Raw genomic sequence first — 21294 nt, 5'->3', positions numbered from 1 at the left:
AGGTTTAAAAAGCTGACTGGATTTTCAAGTTACATTGGCCAGTACTAATTCATGAGGCCCTGTGCACATGAGCTTGACAACACGTAGAGGCTAAATCTGCCCCCCCCCCCCTCAAAAAACACCTAATATATGCAATAATAATATAATATTCACGTATTGCATGTACTCCTCCCATCCTTAGGTGAACGTGCTTGCAGTGACTCATTACCACACTAGAGGTCGCCATTTCCCTTTACCTGTGCTGTGACGTCAGCGTCAACCTGAACGCAACATCACGGACGGACAGACGGACGCACACCATCGGAGTCAGACGACGACACACCGAAGCGGAAGATGGAGCGTTCCAAGGAGACGCGCGACTTCCTGTGATTGAAGAGGACACAGGACGCAAAGGCGTCACACCCTCAGGACGTTGAACCTCTCCGTAGTCGATGTCAGCGAGCCGCCATGCCGCGCCACCGCCGCGGCGGGGAGAAGACAACCGAAGGTTGACCATCACCGGCCGGCCGAGCCTCGGGTGAGCAAAGCCGCCCGTTGGGTGGATAGATGCATTGATGCCTGAAAGATTGTTATATGACGTCAGCCATCAATCAGGTTCAATATTCGGTGGTGCTCCGTTTGGAAAGGGACGCGCACATTAAAAAAAACACTTCCACGCGCACAAACATACTTAAAAGCGGTCAGACAGTCATAAACGCCTAAACACAAGCTCACGTCAAACACGCATCCAAACAAACACAAACAGACATTTTATGTCGACTGATACACGTATGGAAACGAAGTCACACGCATAATCACACAAATACAGTATACAAAATACACACTCATACACACGTTAACAATTAATACACTCACAAACATACTTGCATGTACACAAATACATGCAAAGTCAGACAGAAGCACACACACAGATGTACAAATACACTCATACACTTAAATACGCACACTAATATGTACACTTTGTACAATATGCATGCACAAACATACTTGCATGCACACGCACAAACAACAATATTATACTCTTGACCGCCTTCCAAGCGATTGATTACAAATCTACCAACGTGCTGCAATGGAAAACTGCGACCCTGTATCACGTTTTAAAGTTCCACACAAAAAGTACTGTATCATACACATATTCTTTATTATTGAACCACAATAACATGGCCCGATTATCACAGAAGTGTTAACCCGAGCTTCAACCTGGCTCATGAATGATCTGTGACGTCTTCACAATTGACATGGCGGAGGACGAACAGTCGCCCGTCCCTTGGCGTTACCTGAAATAAGAAGTGTGGATTTGGTGTGTGTTATCATGTTAGCAGTTAGCCGCCGTGCCCTTTTAATGATGAGCGGCTTATCTTCATTTCCTGGTTTGATGCCAACCAGAGAAGCGTCGGAGCCTGGCAGGATGTGATTATCGGGCCCAAAGATTGTGTTTGTGCTAATGAATGCTGTTAGGAAGTAGCCACAGCAGAAAGAATGAGTCACACTATTGATTACTATTACCACACACACACACACGCACACACACAGGCACTTATGCATACACAAGCACAAAAAAACACAAACACCAAAACTAATACACACTAAAACACAAATACTCAAGTCAGATACACACATACAAAGATTCACACATGGTCAAAGTTGCACACATACATACATTATGTCAGGCACACACTGACACACACATCCTTTGCATGCATGTAGCGGTACAGTAATGATAATGGGGAGTGGGGGGGGGGCAATGCGGGGGTGAGCTTGACACGGGTTGCTACGTCATTGGATGCTATTTTTAGTTGGGTAAACACAGCATGTCAGTGAACACTGCAAAGACACACTCACAACCTTTGATTAGTCTTCATTATTTGTATCGTCGCCCTTGTTTTGTAATCTTATTGCAAATTTATAATTAGGGTTGATTTGATTTAAATGATGTTTTTTAGCTTTAACTTCCTCGTTAATTATTTTTTGTTTTTGCCAACTATTATATTTTTATTATTCACAGTTTTCTTTTTACCCCTTTTCTTGCCATTTTTACTGTTTTATTATTTATTTTTTGTTTTATAATTTTATTTCATTTCACACGACACTAATATTGTTTTACATATTATAATAAGGGTATTTATTTTCATAATTTCCAGTATAATTTCCAGTATTTTATTGCTCCATTGTCACCATTTATTATTGAAAATGTTTTATTTTGCAGTCATTTCTGATTCTTTTTTCCAGCAGAATTTGAATGTTTAGTATTGAAGGAGCGTGACGGTGAACCCCCACACCACCAGCGCTAAAAATAGCCCCTGCTCTCTGTCGTCACATGAGGGGGGGGGGGGTTGTCGCTGGCCTGCGGCATCCCGTCCGTCACTTGTCAAATGTCAACGAGAACGTTTTTACCTCTGCAGGACGGCTGGTCAGGTCAGCGGTGTCTTGTTGTAGGGATGACCTCATCGTGGCTCGGGGTATTGTTGCACACAAAAGGTTACGATAGTGTGTTGTGCCACATGATTGTATAGACAGAAGTAAATGAGGTGTGGATATAAAAAAAAAAAAAAAGCAGCATCTTTGAAGTATGTGTGTGTGCGATCTTGTAAAGGTGTTAGTGACATTATGAACAAATGAATGGCCAACAGGTTGATATGCGGACAGCTTGATTGTGTTAGCGTGTGTGTCTGGCCATGATCATGGCAAGTGTGTGCGCTGGGCGGAGCGGCCATCAACAAGTCGTGGTTGTGCAAAGTACCAATTTGATGTCACAAGTAACATGAAGACGGGAAGCAACGGGAGGGTGTCTCACATGCACGCACACACGCGAGCACAAAGCTCATTGTCATGCACAGCCGGCTCTCCCGCTGCTGTGTTGATGTTGTGTAAGTTGTGTTTTTGTGTCACACCTTCCTGTTGTGTCACGTTAACACGATGAGTAAAGTGAGTGCTTGTCGTGCCCAAATCATACAGAAGTCCATTTGCAAACGTTTAGCTTGGTCATTGACTCGATTGGGTAGCAAATATCAGGTTATTGACACAAGACGGGAGGAGGAGGAGGAGGAGGAGGAGGAGGCCGTGGCCCGGCTCACTGCATCACAACAAAGTCCACAAATCAGGCTAAGGCCTCGTGCGTTTCCACGGCAACAGAGCCTGAGTGAGGGAGGGAGGGGTGGGGCAGGTGGGGTGGGGGTAAGAGGAGGAGAGCGAGAGATGCCAGCTTCTCGGTAATACGCTACCGGGAAACGAGGAAGAGGAGGAGGAAGAGCAGGGCGGGATGCGGCCCGCTGTCGTGAGCGGGATGTCTGCAGGCCCGTCTAGGCGTCACCGCAGCACACGGCTGCCGGCTCGCTTGCATGGCGGGCTGAGGTTCGCGCTCGCTTTTCTTAACATCAAGCTGGCACGTGTGTGCGTACGGCGGCATCGTCATGTTTTTTTGTACGTCTGTGTGCATGTTGTGAGTTTACTTTGCGTAGCTTTACGTGTGGTTGTGCGGGAGTTTCCGGGTCTCGCTGCCTGTGTTTGTATGTGTGTGTGTGTGTGTGTGTGTGTGTGTGTGTGTGTGTGTGCAAGACTTTATATATGTTGGTGTGTAAGAGACATGCGTGAGCCAGCACATTTAAAAAAAAAAGGGTGTTTTGCACCGTTGTGGGTGTGGACACAGCTGACTCTACTCACTGCCAATCAATGCATAATCAATTAAAACTGAATTGAAAAAGCAAAAGACAAAACAAAATGATAAAAAAACTATCATAAAAAATCCCAAACTATTATAACTCTGATTGGCGCGAGCCGCTCGTTTTTCCTCCTTTATGGAGGTCGGCCTCCCCCCTTTTGATTTCCCATCTTCATCCGTGGGAAAAAAGTGTCGGCTCTCCTGAGGGAGAGCGCCTTCCCTTCGGGCTCATCACACTTGACCGAAAGATAAAAAAAAAAAGCCCTTCTTGATTTATTATTACAGGCACTGAAAAGACGTGACTGACTCACACGCAAAATTCACTTGATTCATTCTTCCTTCTTTTCTTCCATCCTTGCTTTCCCTTTTCGCTCCTTTTCATCCCTGTTGCCTCCCTCCCTTCCTTCATCATCCTTTTCTTCCATCCTCCTCTTTCCTGTCCGGATGACTGTGTGTGTTTGCTTGTTGCGTGTCACACATTTGTGGGCTTTTGTGTTTGTCGTCGCTGTGTGTTTGTGTCGTGGGCATGTTTGTGTGAGCCGGTCCAGAGAGTTCCCCCACTAAGTGATCGGGCTGGCCCAAACGTAAACACCCTCCCCCTCTATTGGTTCGTACGACGTGACGGCGTCGAGGGGGTTGCGCCCGCCGCCGTGTCTTTTTAAAGCCTCGGGTCAGGTCTTCGCTCTTGACTCTGCGTCAGCGCCGGCCGCGCGGGGACAAGAGCGAGGCCGCCCCGCTTGAGGATTTAGGTTGCCGGGGGATTTCGGCTCAAAGGATTACCTTGTAATAGATCTGCAGGAGGACGCGCATAGGAAGTACAGCGCGAAGGACTTTCTCTGTATGGCGTCTGACAGTCCTTCCCTTTTCTTAGGCGCCTACGATGACTCGGGTCCCGTTCTTCCTGACGCGCTGACCGTGGTCCGGGTGATCCAGCCATGCTGATCAAGGAGTACCGCATCCCCATGCCCATGAGCGTGGACGAGTACCGCATAGCTCAGCTCTACATGATACAGGTCGGTACAATCCGCACTTGTATATTTACATCAGATCTGACCCATTTCGAAGTTTGGCCGAATAAATTTACGCGAACCGATTCATCGGTCCAATCATTTAAACAAATTGATTTTGTTTTATAGTTTGAGGTGCCACAAAAGCTAAGCAGTCACTGTTTTGTGGTTTGGTTTTTTTACCTATGAAGCTCCTTTTTTCTGCTTTTTGCTTAGAAACTGATGTTTTGGGCTAAAACCAACCCCAGTTGCTGATTGCTAAAAATATTGACATCATATTTAGTTTTCTATACACCATCTATTCATTACATTTAATATTCTCTGCCTCTCTACCCGTCTGCATATCATATTTGCATCACTTTTAATATCGCTCTAATGCCCCATCTCGTCATCATATTTAATGTTCCAATGTTTTATGGAAGTTAAGTGCAGGCAATGTGTTGACAAGCGTCCATGTGAGTGTGCATGCGTGCGTGTGTAGTAGTTGGTGCCTCAGTGCGGAATTAAATAAGTTCCACGCCCCCCACCCCCCCACCGCTGTCCCTCCCTTTTCCGGCTCAGCGTCACAGCCGTGTGCCGGTCGCCCCAGTAACGAGTGACATCAGCACGCCGTCGTTCATCAGCCGAGTCCATGTTGCCATGACAACAGGCCGGCCAGGCTGCTGTCATCTCAGACTGAACTTTAAAAAAAAAAAAAAAGCTCAAGCTTTAGTGGATCTGAACGCAGCCGCCACCTGCTGCCTGCTCTCGGACCCGGGGGGCGCAATTCTGTCTGATGTCATCAACAACTCGCTGAGATGCGTTGTGCCACGGTAGCTTAGTCATATATCGTGAAAAACATTTTTATTTTGTGAAAGGAAATGTTAATTTAACATGCTGAGGATCCCCTCCGCTATGATTTTCAGAAAAAGAGCCGCGAGGAGAGCTGCGGCGAGGGCAGCGGCGTGGAGATCCTGGAGAACAAACCATACCAGGACGGGCCCGGAGGCTCGGGTCAGTACACCCACAAGGTTTACCACATCGGCAAGCACATCCCGTCCTGGTTTTGCTCCATCCTGCCTCAGGCCGCCCTGCGCGTGGAAGAGGAGTCATGGAACGCCTACCCGTACACGCGCACCAGGTTGGGGCGCCGTTTCGTTGACGAGTTTCCGACACCCGAGCCTCAAACGTTGCGCGAAATTCCCTAAGCGAGCGGCTCCCCTTACACCGCAGGTACACGTGTCCATTCGTAGAGAAGTTCTCCATCGACATCGAGACGTACTACATGCCTGACACCGGCGACCAATCGGATGTCTTTAGTCTGTCCTCTGCTGAGAAGAGACAAAGGACAGTCGGTAAGTCACCAATGTTACTGGGAGTCCAAATGGAGTTGCCCATTGATGGTCCCCCCACCCCGCAGACCCCATCGACATCGTCAAGGACTACATCGCCCCCCACGAGTACCTGGCAGAAGAAGACCCCCGACTGTACCAATCGCTCAAGACCAGGCGAGGCCCGCTGTCTGAAGACTGGATCGAGGAGATCAACCGGAGTTCCGGCGACCGCTCGGTCATGTGCGCCTACAAGCTCTGCAAAGTGGAGTTCCGCTACTGGGGCATGCAGTCCAAGATCGAGCGCTTCATCCATGACGTCGGTAGGGTGAAGCACAAAAGCCAAAGCTGACCTTTGACATTATTTGTCATTTAAGTCCAAAATCGAGTCATTTCAGCTAGACTGCAAAAAGTGCGACATTAAAGTGGCAGGCACGACTTTTAATCAAAGTTCTGGCTGCCTCACGGGTATCGCAAACATCCAAGCTAATGAACCAGCAGCTGCTCCATTTCTGGACTCCATTCTCTCATTTGCCGGAATTTATTCGGCTGACTCAGCTCCTTTCCGCGAGTCCCCTTTGTCCCGTCGGTCTAAGTGGAATGGGGCTCAAAGCATCTTGTAATATCCAACCTTTTTACAAGCGCCATTAATTACTCTGCCAGCAAAAATCGTTTGCTTCATTTGCCAAAGTGGCGCCGGCCGACGCGGGAGGGACGCCAAGCGAGATGGGATGAGCGTAATTAGAGCCATCACTGTCGCCGTCGCAGGTCTGCGCAAAGTGATGGTGCGAGCCCACCGCCAGGCGTGGTGCTGGCAGGACGAGTGGTACGGCCTCACCATCGAGGACATCCGACAGCTGGAGCTGGAGACCCAACTGGCCCTTGCCAAGAAGATGGCCCAATACAGCCTCAGCGAGGAGGGCAGCCCCGACACCAACGGCTGCCCGGCCCCTCAGGACCAGAACAGGGATCAGGAGCTGCGGGTCGCCGCCGGATCCGCCGCCGAGACCGAGGCCGGTGAAGCGAAGCCGGGCGCGTTGGACAACCGGGGCGAGCTAACCAAGCAGTGGTCTACGTCGTCCAGATCCTCCAACAGGTCGTCCAAGAGAGGAGGTACGTTTGTAAAACATGGTTCGGGGATTGGCCAGGTTCTGCTTGAAGGCATATTTACGTGAAGGGATGTCATTCGACATCACAAAGCGACAAGCTAATTGCGGATGTCATCATTTTGAACGCTAAAGTGGAACACGCTAGCGTGGAGCAGCCATGTGAAGGCCGGCTACTTTGGCTTCTCCTTGCAGGAAGTCCTTCTCATCACAGCCTGAGCGAGTGGAGGATGCAGAGCATCGCGCGAGAGTCCGACGACAGCACGGATGATGAGTTCTTTGACGCGCACGGTAAAGTCCTCGGTGACACACACCTGCACACACACACGCAAGATGGAGGAGCAGCTAGCTCACCGCGGCAGGTGTGCTCTTCAGACAGCTTCTCTGACGGCGAGGACGCCTTCCCCAAGGAGATCACCAAGTGGAGCTCCAACGACCTGATGGACAAAATGGAAACCATCGAAGTGGACGAGGGTCAAGGTGAGGTGGCGGCCATCTTCCTTTTTCCGCCTGGCGTATCTCCATCACGTGTGACGTGGGCCTTTGTGCATCAGAGTCGCTGTATCCCGAGTCGGCCGGGGAATTCGGCGCCATGACCAACGAGGAGACGCATGCCGAGGTGTCCTACACACCCTTCTCGCTACACCAATGAAATTTATTATGTGTTCTTACGTGTCCTCGACGCTTTTGCCTCCTACCGTAGTCATCTCAGCAATGTCTGCAGTCGTCCAAAATTCATGTTCTAATTCTGGTCCTGCATGGAGGAAACATTTTGGACACGGGCTCAGGTAGGCATCAAGTGTTAGCCTTTAGCTAGCAGCCTTCATTTGTTTGCTTTATGAGATGCGTGTACTTATTTGCTGGAGCAGGCGAACAAGCAAGCAAGCAAGGTGACGTCAACACTCTGAGCGGCGCCTTCGAGACGGTGATGAGGGTTCACTACCCGAACACGCTGGGCCGCATCGCCATCCGCACAGTACCGTGTCCCGCTGTCTGCGTGGAAGCCTTCTCGCTGGTGTCCAAGTGAGTTGTGTGTCTTTTTTCTTGCATGTCAAATTTGGAGGCGGCCACATCCTCCAGATTTCTAAAACCTTGTCCTCCCTCCGCAGCCTGAGTCCGTACAGCTACGACGAGGGCTGCCTCTCGAGCAGTCAGGATCACATCCCGCTGGCCGCGCTGCCGCTCCTCGCCACGTCGGCGCCGCAGTACCAGGACGCCGTGGCCGCCGTCATCCTCAGAGCCAACCAGGTGTACGCCGACTTCATCAGGTCGCTAGAGGGAGCCTCCTTCAACGGACAGGTCAGCACAGCACAAGAAATAAATTGTTTTTATAGGACAGTACTTGCAATCGTGACGTGTTTTGCAGGTGTGCGTGATCGGAGACTGCGTGGGAGGCATCCTGGGCTTTGACGCTCTGTGCAGTAGTTCGGTTCTGGTGTTGGAAAGTCCCAACAGCAGCAGGCGGGGCAGCGCCGTCAGCGTGCAGGTACCATCCATCGTCTCGATTGCCAACGCGTTTAGCTTAGCATCTGAGCTAACGGCGCGTGTCCCGGTGGCGCGTCAGGACACGGAGCTGCTTTCTCCCGGCATCGTCATCAACAGCGCCACGCCGTCCCTGGAGGGAAGTCGGCACCTGAGCCGGAGTAATATCGACATCCCTCGATGCTCGGGGCCCGACGACCCCAAGAAGCAGCTGCCGCGCAAACGCAGCGACTCCTCCACCTACGAGATTGACACCATCAAGCATCATCAGGCCTTCTTGTCCAGGTCAGTGGTATAACTTATTTATGGTTGGGTGGAGTGTTGTCCAGGTTCTACCACATCAACAAGTTCGTTTTTGTTTGGTTTTGGGAGCAGCCTGCACTCCAGCGTGATCCACGCCGAGCCTTGCTCTCGCCGCTCCAGCAACAGCACCATGCTGGAGGGAGGCTCACTGGGCAAGCTTGACTTTGAGGTGACAGACTTCTTCCTGTTTGGATCTCCTCTGGGCCTGGTGCTGGCGCTCAGGAAGACGGTGGTGCCCTCCTTGGACGGTGAGGACTCCATAAATGTCTGGACTTTGATTCGTGTGGAATGCAACTGGCTGACGGCGGGCATGTTTTGTCCTGTGTGTCTTCAGTGACGGCTCTGCGTCCGGCCTGCCAGCAGGTGTACAACCTGTTCCATCCGGCAGACCCGTCCGCCTCCCGCCTGGAGCCTCTCTTGGACAAACGCTTCCACCTGCTGCCCCCCTTCAGCGTCCCCCGCTACCAGCGCTTCCCCCTGGGCGACGGACACTCGGCTCTGCTGGGTGCGCATATTTTCCATCCGTCTCAGATGATTTCAAGTAAGCCCTTTTAACGAGTAGCTTGTGCCTCCAGTGGAGACGGTGCAGAGTAACCCTCAGCTCCTGATGGAGCCGACGCTCCATCGCAGTCAGGAGACGGGCGTGAACGAGACCTGCATCCCCGTGCCCGTCCTCAACTGGCCGTCCTCCAGTCAGTAACCATCAGCTTCTTTATTCTTGAAGTAGTATGAAGTATTTTTAAATACCACAAGACCTGGGAAACCTTCAAGTCATATTTGTTTTGGCTGTTTTGCTTCTCACCAGCAGATGGCGGCACTCACATTTCAGTGGACGCGCCATACCCGCCTCCGTCCACGTCTCCCGGGGTGCCTCACATCCGTTGTCACCGCCGAGCGAGCGAGGCCAGCCTGGCGAGCCAGGTGTCAGGATTGGCCGACTCCTACGCGGCCTCCAACATCGCCAACAGTAAGTCGGCTTCCAGCCTTTCCACTCCGAACTCGGGCACTGATACCTAAACGTCCCCTCAGCCGGCCCGGTGAAAAAAAGGCCCAGTCTTCTGTCCCAGCTGCCCAAATCCTACCATAAACTCGCCTCCCGGACGCCATCGTTGCGCTCGTGCAGGAAAACCCGACAGGTGCTCCCGAGAGGCGCCGAGTCGGAACCCAGCTCGGACGCCGGCTCTGACATCACAGACGTCAGCTCAGCCGGGGCGATAAAGAACTTGAAGCAAGGTACCCCCGGGTGTGTAGTGTGAGGACACGAGCTCCTTCTTCGTCCCCCTGAGACGTCCTCTTCCTCCTTAGGGTAGATAACCTTCCTCGGTTAGGCGAGCTTACACTTTTGGTGCCGTGACCCACTGATTCAATGTCTCTGGCGTTCTTCTCTTAGGCAAGAAGTGAACTTTTCTACCGTGTGATTGGAAGAAAGCTGGAAACATGGCTTAAATGCGCGCTTGTCCATTTTCAATGTTACAGTTGCATCCCGCTGGTGGGGCAGCAAGCGGATGGACTACGCCCTCTACTGCCCCGATGCCCTGACGGCGTTCCCCACCGTGGCCCTGCCACACCTCTTCCACGCCTCCTACTGGGAGTCCACCGACGTGGTGTCCTTCCTGCTCCGACAGGTTGGTCTCGCTGGTGCTTTTCAATCTCAAGCGGCTGAACGTGGCTTTCACAGGTGATGAGGCACGAGAACTCCGGAATTCTGGAGCTCAACGGTAAAGAAGTGTCGGAGTTCACGCCGTCCAAGCCCAGGGAGAAATGGTTGCGCAAACGCACTCATGTCAAAATTCGGGTAAGATGTTTTTACGGTTTACTTTTGATTCTGGCACAGCTCATCATTTTTTTTCCCCCCCTCCTGTCAGAATGTGACTGCCAACCACCGCGCGAATGACGGCGTGTTCATGGAGGACGGCGCCCAGACGATGACGGCTCGCTTTATGTACGGCCCGCTGGACATGGTGACGCTCACGGGAGAGAAGGTAAGTTTGCTCGCGTCCCAACCGTTCAACATCATAACGCCGACATTTTTGCAACAGATCGACATTCACATCATGACGCAGCCACCCTCGGGCGAATGGGTCTACTTCGACACGCAGCTCACCAACAGCAGCGGGCGCGTCTCGTACGTGCTCCCCGACAACAAGCGGCTGGGCATCGGGGTGTATCCCGTCAAAATGGTGGTCAGGTATGACAATCGCCTCAGTGGCGTGGAACGACTTGGCATCAAAGGCCTCTTGGCTTTTTCCCACCACAAGGGGCGACCACACGTTTGCCGACAGCTACCTCACCGTGGTGCCGCGCGGGACCGAGTTTGTGGTGTTCAGCATCGACGGCTCGTTTGCCGCCAGCGTGTCCATCATGGGCAGCGACCCCAAGGTGCGAGCGGGAGCCGTGGATGTGGTCAGGTAAGGAAGGTCTCTCCATTTTGTTTCATTGGATGATTATGATCCCTTAGTGTACATTTTGGATTTGTGTCAGGTACTGGCAGGACCTGGGCTATCTGATCGTGTACGTGACGGGGCGTCCGGACATGCAGAAGCAGCGCGTGGTGGCGTGGCTCTCACAGCACAACTTCCCGCACGGCGTGGTCTCCTTCTGCGACGGCCTGGTTCACGACCCGCTCCGCCACAAGGCCAACTTCCTCAAGTGCCTCGTCGGCGAGGTCGGGCCATAGTCGGAGAAAATGAAGAAATGAAACTCCGCCCAAGAGGTTGACCCCCTTTCACTCTCTCTCTATGCACTCAGGCCCAAATGAGGATCTTCGCTGCCTACGGCTCCAGCAAGGACATTTCGGTGTACTCCAACGTGGGCCTCCCGCCGTCGCACATCTACATCGTGGGAAGACCCACAAAGAAGATGCAGCATCAGTGTCAGGTATGATCATGAAGCAACCGAGAATGAAGGGACTCCCTCCGTGGTGGTCTGGAAGAATGAGCTAAGTGAGCACCATCTTGCATTTCAGTTCATTCCAGATGGCTACGCCTCGCACCTGTCCCAGCTGGAGTACAACCAGCGTTCCCGTCCCGCCAAGCCGGCCAGCGCCCGCATGGTCCTGCGCAAGGGCAGCTTCGGGATGGGCGGCGCCTCGGGGGACTTCCTGCGCAAGCGCAACCACATCTTCCGCACCATTTCCGCAAAGAAGCCCGGCGGAGCGCCATCCACCTCGCCCAAGCCTCCGGGCCGGACGGAGCGGACGCAGAGCCAGTGCGAGGCGGAGCGCGGTACCACGACGGCGGCGGTGGTGGCGGCGCAGCGGAGCATGAGCTTGGCGGCCGGATGCTGGGGACGCGGCGGAAGCACCAAGGAGGGAGGTCCCGAGTTGTTCGGCCCCAAATGAGCTGGTACCAAACCGGCTGGAGCCACCGTGATCTCAAAGAAGGAGTGGACTCGACATAACTGTGTAGCATGACTCTTTTACACTAACACTTTTCTATAGGACACAACAAGGGAACGTTTCAATTCATTCATGTAACGAGCCTTAAGCTAACGTGATACACAACGCATCCAGTATAAAAACATTTTCTACTGCATACAAGCAGAGCGCCCATTCAATGTAACAGCTCAGGTTCATTTCATTTGACAAACGTTGCCATGGTAATCCGCTCTTTGTTTCCTATGGAAAGCGGTTTGAGCGTTACAGAACGTTAAAAATACTGAATAATGCTCCAATTGCTTTCCATACTTGTTGCCACCGTCCTACAACAGTGTAACGTATTTGTTTATCCATACGAGCCCTCCAGGTTCCTTCAATGTGGCCAACAAGACCTTGTATACAGCACTAATCCCTTTAGAGTGCTTTGCTTTGCAATACCTCTCATCGACCTGCTAGGGGCGCTGTGGTCCTATGTACTGCTGCTGCTACTGCTGCTGGGAGTTTCTACTTTTTGCTCCTTTTGAAAATATTTACTGCTTGAGTGTTTAACGTGTATTTTTTTCCACTGTTTTTTCCTGGTGGATTTTCGTGACAAGCTGGCACCATGACGTTTACACGCCTGACCAATAGAGGGCAGCGTAAAGTTGTTGCTGTAAAGGAAACTCCCTGTACTGTATGGCTGATGATACAAGGTGTAAGCATTCAAACCGACAAAGATTATGTCAGTAAAAGCATCTTAAGTCGATGGTGAGTGAGTGTAACAAATATGTGGATGAAGTCAAACTTAAAACTTTGTAAGGTTTTGCATTGCTTTTCTTTGTGGCTTGGTTCTGCTGTTTTGGTCAGCAAGTATGCTGTGGGAATTTGACAGCTTCATAGGACGGTTCCAGACTGCGGCAATATTAGCAGGAGGAAAATGACATTACAAGTGAACCTGGTGCTAGCTTGTAACGAAATGTACTTTATTAAAGGCCTTAAAAAAAAAGGATAATATCGTTATAGCACTCCAGCGCAAAAGCCAAATGATCCTTTCACACTGTAGTTAATTAATCAACTGCATAACCTCACTCGTAGAAAAACAACAACCTCTAAATCCGTAGTGCATGTCTTATTTATTGATTTCAGTCATTTTATGGGGATGAAGATAATTATGTAAATGTGCCAAAATAGTGGTAGTACATATTTGTTATTTTAGAAGGAAATGGGCGCTATTGTACATTGTTACTTGATCTAGAAGAAAAAGTGATTAATGCTGCAAACAAATGGAGGTGACGTTAGAAGTCGAATGTGTCACACGGTGTACACAATGTAAAGGAATGATCCGTATCTCCTTTTTGGCCATTGGATATTTCGTTTGGAAGCAAATATTAAAAATAGACAAAAGAGTGGTTATTTGACTTTTGTTTTAAAATAGATACACGAACGTTGAAATACATGGTCGTCTGCACTGTTTTGTACTAGTGATGTGCATTCCAGATCTCAAGTGAACTCAATCTATAGAATCGGTTCACTCACCCTAACCTCCTGATTGGCTGTTTGATGTATAACGTCATTTGGACACTCCATTAGGTACACCGCCCTTTTCAAGTGTACCTAATAACAGGCCACTTTATTAGGGAAATATTATGGTCAAAGGTCACAGGTGTCAAGCTCTCGTCCTCGGGGCCGCGTTCCAACATGTTTTCCAAGATTACCTCGTTAAGTGCAGGTGCGTGAAAAGTCGTATCATCGTGTTTGTCGTATCATTGTGTGTGTGCGTGTGTGTGTGTGTGTGTGTGTGTGTATCACTACTGCAGTGTAGTGTTGGCTCGTGAGTGAACGATGGGTTCAAAAGAACGAATGTTTTCAGTGAACGAGAGTGAACGAAAAGATCTAAAGATCTTTGTAGCCACGACGGAAAAACCTGTTTGGACCCGTTTGAAAATCATTGATTTGATATGACTCAAGAATTGTGTCTGTGCAACGGTGTGGTGTTTCCTAACAACTGAATTGAAAATGAGTCCACGGGAGCACTGCAACGGCCGCAGAATTTTTGCAAGAACAATTCATTTTAGGATGAACTCTCGATACAAATATTTTCATTTGATTGAAGGCAATGGCGTTAACCACTCGACCAGAGCCTGCTCGGAAACAAAAGGAGATTTTGGTCCTATTGATAGGACTCCATCCAAACATGTTCGGTGTTGAAAGTTTCAACGGATAGTCCGAAGCAACCCTTTCCACAGTAGTCACCATGACAGGCGACCACCTGGTGGCGTCAGTGTGCCGAGCGCCGTTGGACGATCAGGAGAAGAAGATTTGAATCGACGGATGTGACGTCAGGTCTTTAGGGCAATTGAAGACAGCCGTGCTCGCTCAAGGGGAGTTATCATATGCAGGTGCCACCAAGCGCGTGGCGCTCAGGTAAGCGAGCATACCAGCAAATGTTTGTCGTCTCCTGCCGTTTTTCACGACGGACGCCGTGTTTGTTGCACGATTGGCACGCTTTGTTGCCTTTTCAAACAAGCCTTTTTTTTTGCAGGATTTTCGCTGTCTAGGGAGTGCTTGAGTTTTCGGCACGGCACGACACGGCACGCCACAATCCACTTTGCGTCGCGTCGCGTCATTGCGCGTTTTGGTGGTATTTTAAATGTCCTTCGCGGTTGTTTTTTTTAATGCCGGCCAGCCTTTTCTTCATTCGTCTGTCTGTAGACGGTTCGTCAATGACGCCGCCGATACGCGCGTGTTTGTCTGACTATAGGAAATGTTAGTTTGACTCTAGTCAACTAAACCATTTTTTATTATTTTATATGATGCGTGTGCCATTTCCGTGTCATGCAAACCGGTGAACGCAACGTATATGTTACGTCGTGTCCAAATCGGACCAAATCCATTCAAAGATGGCGCCCGCCCGCTCTCGTTCCGTTACGCAACAAACATTTACGCGGCGGGTTATTTTCTCCCGTTTTGGACGCCGCCAACCTGGATCATCTGTCCAATGTGAGGGAAGTTGTACATGAAATTAAAATATGAATTATAATCTTTAATAATTGTAATTTACTACAATTTAAGGATTATATATATTTTTCAAATGTAAAACTACTTAGAATGTATAAAATTAAAATATTAACTATAATTTTGATAACTTAGCATAACTTACTACAGTATATTTTTTTTCAAATGTAAAACTTCTAGTATGTATAATTCTTGTAATTTACTACAATTTAAGGATTATATATTTTTTTCAAATGTAAAACTACTTAGAATGTATAAAATTAAAATATTAACTATAATTTTGATAAATTATCATAACTTACTACAATATAATATTTTTTTCAAATGTAAAACTTCTAGTAAGTGTAATTGTTGGTAAAAAATCATGCCATTGGCACTCGACTCAATGTCTCTTTTTGTTGCAATAATTTGCTTGTCTTTTGTAGCACTAAAAAAGGCTGCCCAGCCAGCATCCTTCTATACAAAGCAAGCAGGAGGCTCTTGAAGGAGCCCTTTCAGTGATGTTGAGGACACTGAGGAAGAGTAGTCCTAAATCAGGTGAAAACCTGTTTTTGTCAAGTTTCAGCTTCCCAACACACAATGGTTGTCGGGTTTTAGCTTCCCAGCGCACAGTTAATGGCTGTCTGTGTTTTTTGTAGGCTGCAAGAGGAGCCGAATGGGATAAGTATAATTCCGTATGAAAAGGCAAAATGACCTATCCAAAGGAGCAATGTCCTATCCAAAGGAGCAATGGCCTATCCAAAGGCGCAATGGCCTGTCCAAAGGAGCAATGGCCTGTCCAAAGGAGCAATGGCCTGTCCAAAGGAGCAATGGCCTGTCCAAAGGAGCAATGGCCTGTCCAAAGGAGCAATGGCCTGTCCAAAGGAGCAATGGCCTGTCCAAAGGAGCAATGGCCTATCCAAAGGAGCAATGGCCTGTCCAAAGGCGCAATGGCCTGTCCAAAGGAGCAATGCCCTATCCAAAGGAGCAATGGCCTATCCAAAGGCGCAATGGCCTATCCAAAGGAGCAATGGCCATATGCAAAGGAGCAATGGCCATATGCAAAGGAGCGATGACCACATCAAGTCAAGAATCAAGCAGCGCGCCGCAAAATTCGACGTGTGCGCATCATGTGCCCAGGAGGGGGCAGCGTGGTTGCCTTTGGTTATGGGTGCACAACGGCAAGGTTGCAGGTGTGGCCAGTGTTTGGGGCTCTGATGGTTGGTCTTGCTTTAGAGGTGCGCTGTGGTTGTGGCTGGTCTGGATCCGGCGTTGTCTTGTTCTTGGTTGCCATTGACGGCCCACTTGGGGGAGGACGTGGTTCCGTGGATGGACACAAAACTGAACTTTGAGGTGGAGCTGAATGTCCAATTTTGCCATGACTTGTACCTATTTGTATCTTTTTCTAACCTGCCACTGTCGTAGTTGCTGCGTTTGTTCTTTCCCCTCGGTGTAGGGTGGCGTTGGAGCAAGCCGATCCCGAATGTCCAATTTTGCAATTTGACTTGTGACATTTTCTTTTTCTAACCTACCACTGTTGCACTTCCTCTAACCCTAACCTACCACTGTTGTACTTGCATTGTTTGTTCTCCCCTAGGTGTTGGAGCGAGACAGTCACATTGTCTTTTTCTAACCTAGCACTGTTGTGCTTGATCGAAGCCTAACATACCACTGTGCGTCCTTTGTTCTCTAGGTGTAGGGGGCGGTGTTGGGGCGAGCCGGTCCACGATGAAGACTTAATGATGCGAGCGGCGCCCAACTCATTGCATGTTCTGCCTTTTGCAGGCAGGACGCAAAAGAGGGTGGGGGGGTGCATGGCCCGATTCGAACCGGCGACGGTCACCAAGAGTACCTAACCGCTGTGATCAAGTAAGCAAGTGACCTACAACTTGGGGTGCTCTTTGAGTTTCTGACATTTGTTTCTGTTTGTGCAGATGGCGACCGGGACGCGAGGTGGACGGACCGCTGTGGCATCGCTCTGAAGTAGCAGAGTTCTGAGGGAGACCTGCTTCCCTGGAGGCGTCGACCTGCGCAGCTTCAGCATGTGAAATGGATTTTTCTTTTCTATTTAATTCACACCAGCGGTGTCCAAATGTCTGTTTGAGGGCTGCATACTGAATCAAATTGAGAATTCTTTGACACAAATTCATTAACTCAATCACAAAATGTTGCCATTCATATTTTGTGCTACAAAGCAGTGTTGCGTTCATTCGTGTGGTGTGTTGATCAAGTTGGCCCGAGGCTACCATTTGGACACCAATGGTGACATGTGTGCAGGGCTGCACCTGGATTGGAAAACTGTCATATGGTGGTATAGGTCATTGACATGCACTTGAGGAAAACAAAGATTATTTTCTATTCATGTGGCAAATGAAACATGTTTTCTGGCCTCCTAACTATTTGTAATGAGTTTAGAAGATAACAAGTCATTGATGCAAGTTGAAGTTAACTGATCTAAGTGATGTCATTGCGATCAAATAGTTCCTCTCCATCCTAGAATTTTGCACAACTTTGCTCAATGCAGTGGTCTGGCCCAATACTGCCATATCGTTGGTTTTCCAAAATGTTGTGCAGCCCTCATAGAGTGCCAAACGCGCAGCGACGGCAGGCGCAAGCGACCGCGCAGCGACGGCAGGCGCAAGCGACCGCGCAGCGACGGCAGGCGCAAGCGACCGCGCAGCGACTGCAAGCGCAAGCGACCGCGCAAGCGACCGCGCAGCGACGGCAAGCGCAAGCGACCGCGCAAGCGACCGCGCAGCGACGGCAAGTGCAAGCGACCGCGCAGCGACGGCAAGCGCAAGCGACGGCAAGCGCAAGCGACGGCGCAGCGAGACTTTTGTGCTTGTCTTGCAAGGTGGAAGAGACGATGTATGAAACGAAGAGCCGGTGGACGGAGGCCACCAGACCCGCGATTGGTGAGCGGGGTGCAAAGGAAGCAATCACCCAAAGAAAGCAGTCGCCAAGTGTTGAAGAGGCGCCTGATGCATGACTGGCCAAGGCTGGCCAGAGGTGGTGACATGGCAATCCAATATGCAACGCACATGTTTTTAATTTGATTTCCTTATTTGTCTGCCGTTCAGGGTTGCCGGGGCGGCCGACGGGACGAGCGCCAGCCTGCACCGAGAGGGACTGGGCTGCACCCACAAGACCAGGGAGGGGGCAGGTAATGAGTACGTTGACAGAAGTGAGCCGCATGCAACTGAGTGCCGTTTGTCTTTATGCACTTGTGCGAGGCGGAAGACGAGTCCAACACCGGCCGGAGCAGACCCGGACCTTGGCCCGTGACGAGCGGCCCACACGAGACTGATGGGTGCAGATGCAGCCAGCGTTTCGGGGGGAGTATGACTTGGTTTTTTTCTTTTGAGCTTTCCCTACCCCTGTCTGTTTGAATAGGGTAACTAGTAGCACGCACAGGCATTTGGGTTGCTGTGACCCTCTAGATACGAATTGGCAAAGTAGACACCCCCTCCCTCCCTCCCCCTCCCTCTCTCTCTCTCGCTCTCTTTCTCCAATGCGCCCGGCAGTACCTGCATGGCCTGGTGCACTCAGGGTGGAACGTGGCTATACCTTGCCCTTTGTGGAATACCAGGGTATAATGTCTGCCAGTCTGGGTCCCAGTGTCGTCGACGGTGTCGAGGACAAGGAGATTCTCCGTGACGCTCTCCGTGACGTCACGTTTTCCTCTTTTTTTTTTCTCCTCTCGGGGCCAAGCCAGCTCTACTCAGGGGGAACTGGCCGGTTGCGCTTAAGTGCGCACCAAAGCCTCTTCTCATCTCCTCTCGCTCTCTCCCTCGCTCTCTCCCTCCCTCCCTCCCTCCCTTTTTGTAAGGGGTTAAACATTTCATAACCCGCATCGCTCCAATGCGGGAGGGCCGTATGAGACATGTGCCAGCCCGTGCGTGCCGCTAGTTACCTGATTCAAACTTACCTTAGTCAAGGTTTGGGGGGAATGCTAGTGAAAATGTTCCCCTTGCCAAAACCACCACAATATGTCTGCCTTTCAGGATTGCTGGGCGCAGTGGATCAGACGAGTGCCTGCACAGAGAGGGACTGGACAGGACCGCGAGACCAGAGGGTAATAATAAAAAACTTTATTTGTAGAGCACCTTTCATACAAGAAATGCAGCTCAAAGCACTTTACAACAAAGAAATAAATTATAAATATTGAATTCTTCATATAGGAACAGACGTAAAAAAACAAAAACATTCATGTATGCATACGCAATTAATAAAGGGAGTTTAAAATAGGAGCAAGCTTTAATAGACAGGTACTGAGTACGTCCACAGAAGTAAACCGCATGCAACAGAGTGCCGTTTTTCTTTTCGCAGTGGCACGAGGCGGAGGATGAGTCCAAACGTCGAATACCGGCCGGGGGGGGGAGCCAACCATCGGCCGACCTTCGCCCGTGATGAGCGGCCGACACGAGGCGGACGGGTGCGGATGCGGCGAGGGCAAAGCGCCCAGCCAGCATTTAAGGAGAGTATGACTGTTTTTCCTTTTGTGCTTTCATTCTTTCCCTCCCTCCACTTTTTCACTGGGTGTGCACACTGGCCGTCTGCATGAGGCCTCTCTCTTTCCCAGCGCTGCGTCATTTTGCAATATTGTTGTTTTATTATTGTGTTTTTTTTTAAATACATGAAGTGAACTGTTTGTACTGTAATTGTGTGTGCATGTACCTCTGAACCTGAATTAAACTGTGAACTGAATTCAAGTGGTCCATTTTAAACATTGGCATGGGCAGTCTATTGTGCATACAAACTGGAATCATTTGAGACGTTCTCAATGACAAGACATTTGTAAAGTTAGTCTCAAACCAAATTGTCTTGTTAAATATGCCTTTTATTTTTTTTTAACTACACAAAGAAAAGCTGCATGCATTCTAAATTGTTGACAAAAGCCAAGAAGCCAGACACCCATGGATGCAAACTACAAGCGTACAAACGGTGTCTGTTGCGATCAATAAGTCATCTTTGGCAACCCTGCTTTGAAATGGCCACCGAACTCAGAATCTTGCAGAATGTTGGTACATTTTTCTGTATGAGTTAAAGCTGGTATTTTAATCTAGTCAGCCATTTTTTGGTTTGTTTTGAATCATGCATCGTGTGGGCGTTCTTGTGAATAAAATCAACAGTGTTTTCTTCCTGTTGGTGGTCTTGTAAATAAAGTCAACTTTGGTGTCAGTCATCATTCGCGATAAGCCTCAATTGAAGCTGCATCTCTTGAATGTGAAACTTCTTGCATGTTTTGTTGCAGGGCTTGACGTCCCCATTGGCTGTCTGACTACAAAGAAGGCTGTTTCTGTACAGTCCAGGTTGTTGCTGAGGTCAATTGAATTTATAAACATAGCGTGTAACGTTTAGGACCTTGGCTTTCAATTCGAAGCACAGTTTCTTAACTACACGGCCAGCCTCGGTACATGTACTGGGTGGTACCACCCAGTTCAGAGTAAAGTAAAGGCCAGAGTGGTCGTCTTAATACCAGCATCCTCATGAAATTGACCATGTCAGACAGGCTAGATCAGGGGTGTCAAACTCATTTTGTTTCGCGGGCCGCATTGTAATCATAGCTTCTGTCGGAGGGCCGTTATGACTGTCAACCCAAATGTACGAGCACCTCATATTATATACAGTAAAAGCTACAAAACAAATTGACAAATCATTTTCAAATCAGATGAGTAAAAAAAAAAAAAAGATAATAGTGAAGACCATTTGCAAATCTGGTAATGACACACGAATTTGATGCACAGTTAGTCTTCGCGGGCCACATAAAATGAAGTGGCGGGCCGTATCTGCCCCCCCCCCGGGCCCTGAGTTTGACACCTGTCGGCTAAATGAATTCCAAGTGCTACCACTGGGTGGCAGCATATTTGCCTCAAGCTGTCTGGTGCTGGGTCAATGCGATGCGTCTTTCGTTGTTTTGCCCAAAGCAACCTAATACACAATATTTGCCTCAAGCTGTCTGACGCTCCATTGAACTGTATGCAATAATTTTTAACTTGAAACAACTACATTACAAATGATAGGCGCCCTAATGAGACAGCTGGGTCAATGTTACCCGTCTTTTGCGGTTTGTTTTGCC

At 49.5% G+C, this 21294-nt stretch overlaps 1 protein-coding gene across 2 annotated transcripts; it reads left to right on the top strand.

Moving 5' to 3' along the window:
- Positions 1-255: 255 nt before the first annotated feature.
- LOC125979919 (membrane-associated phosphatidylinositol transfer protein 2) lies at positions 256-20400 on the top strand. 2 transcript variants are annotated; one of them, XM_049738796.2, is made up of 31 exons: positions 256-517; positions 4530-4671; positions 5571-5785; positions 5878-5999; positions 6065-6298; positions 6744-7088; positions 7277-7372; positions 7457-7561; positions 7636-7700; positions 7785-7869; positions 7951-8104; positions 8191-8380; positions 8448-8567; positions 8646-8848; positions 8939-9114; positions 9201-9371; positions 9442-9558; positions 9675-9833; positions 10343-10491; positions 10545-10661; positions 10732-10848; positions 10906-11054; positions 11125-11274; positions 11348-11531; positions 11615-11743; positions 11832-14645; positions 15662-15773; positions 15875-17084; positions 17150-18378; positions 18449-19290; positions 19545-20400. In XM_049738796.2, the coding sequence occupies exons 2-26, from the start codon at positions 4594-4596 to the stop codon at positions 12204-12206; spliced, it is 4005 nt and encodes a 1334-aa protein (XP_049594753.1). In that variant the 5' UTR covers positions 256-517; positions 4530-4593; the 3' UTR covers positions 12207-14645; positions 15662-15773; positions 15875-17084; positions 17150-18378; positions 18449-19290; positions 19545-20400. The 2 variants fall into 2 exon arrangements, with proteins under 2 accessions (XP_049594753.1, XP_049594752.1); XM_049738795.2 differs by having other exon boundaries at positions 9672-9833.
- Positions 20401-21294: the final 894 nt, after the last annotated feature.

This window comes from Syngnathus scovelli, chromosome 13 (assembly GCF_024217435.2).
Source record: "Syngnathus scovelli strain Florida chromosome 13, RoL_Ssco_1.2, whole genome shotgun sequence".
Classification (NCBI taxonomy): Eukaryota; Metazoa; Chordata; class Actinopteri; order Syngnathiformes; family Syngnathidae; genus Syngnathus; species Syngnathus scovelli.
This window is presented reverse-complemented; position numbering and strand designations above follow the sequence as displayed.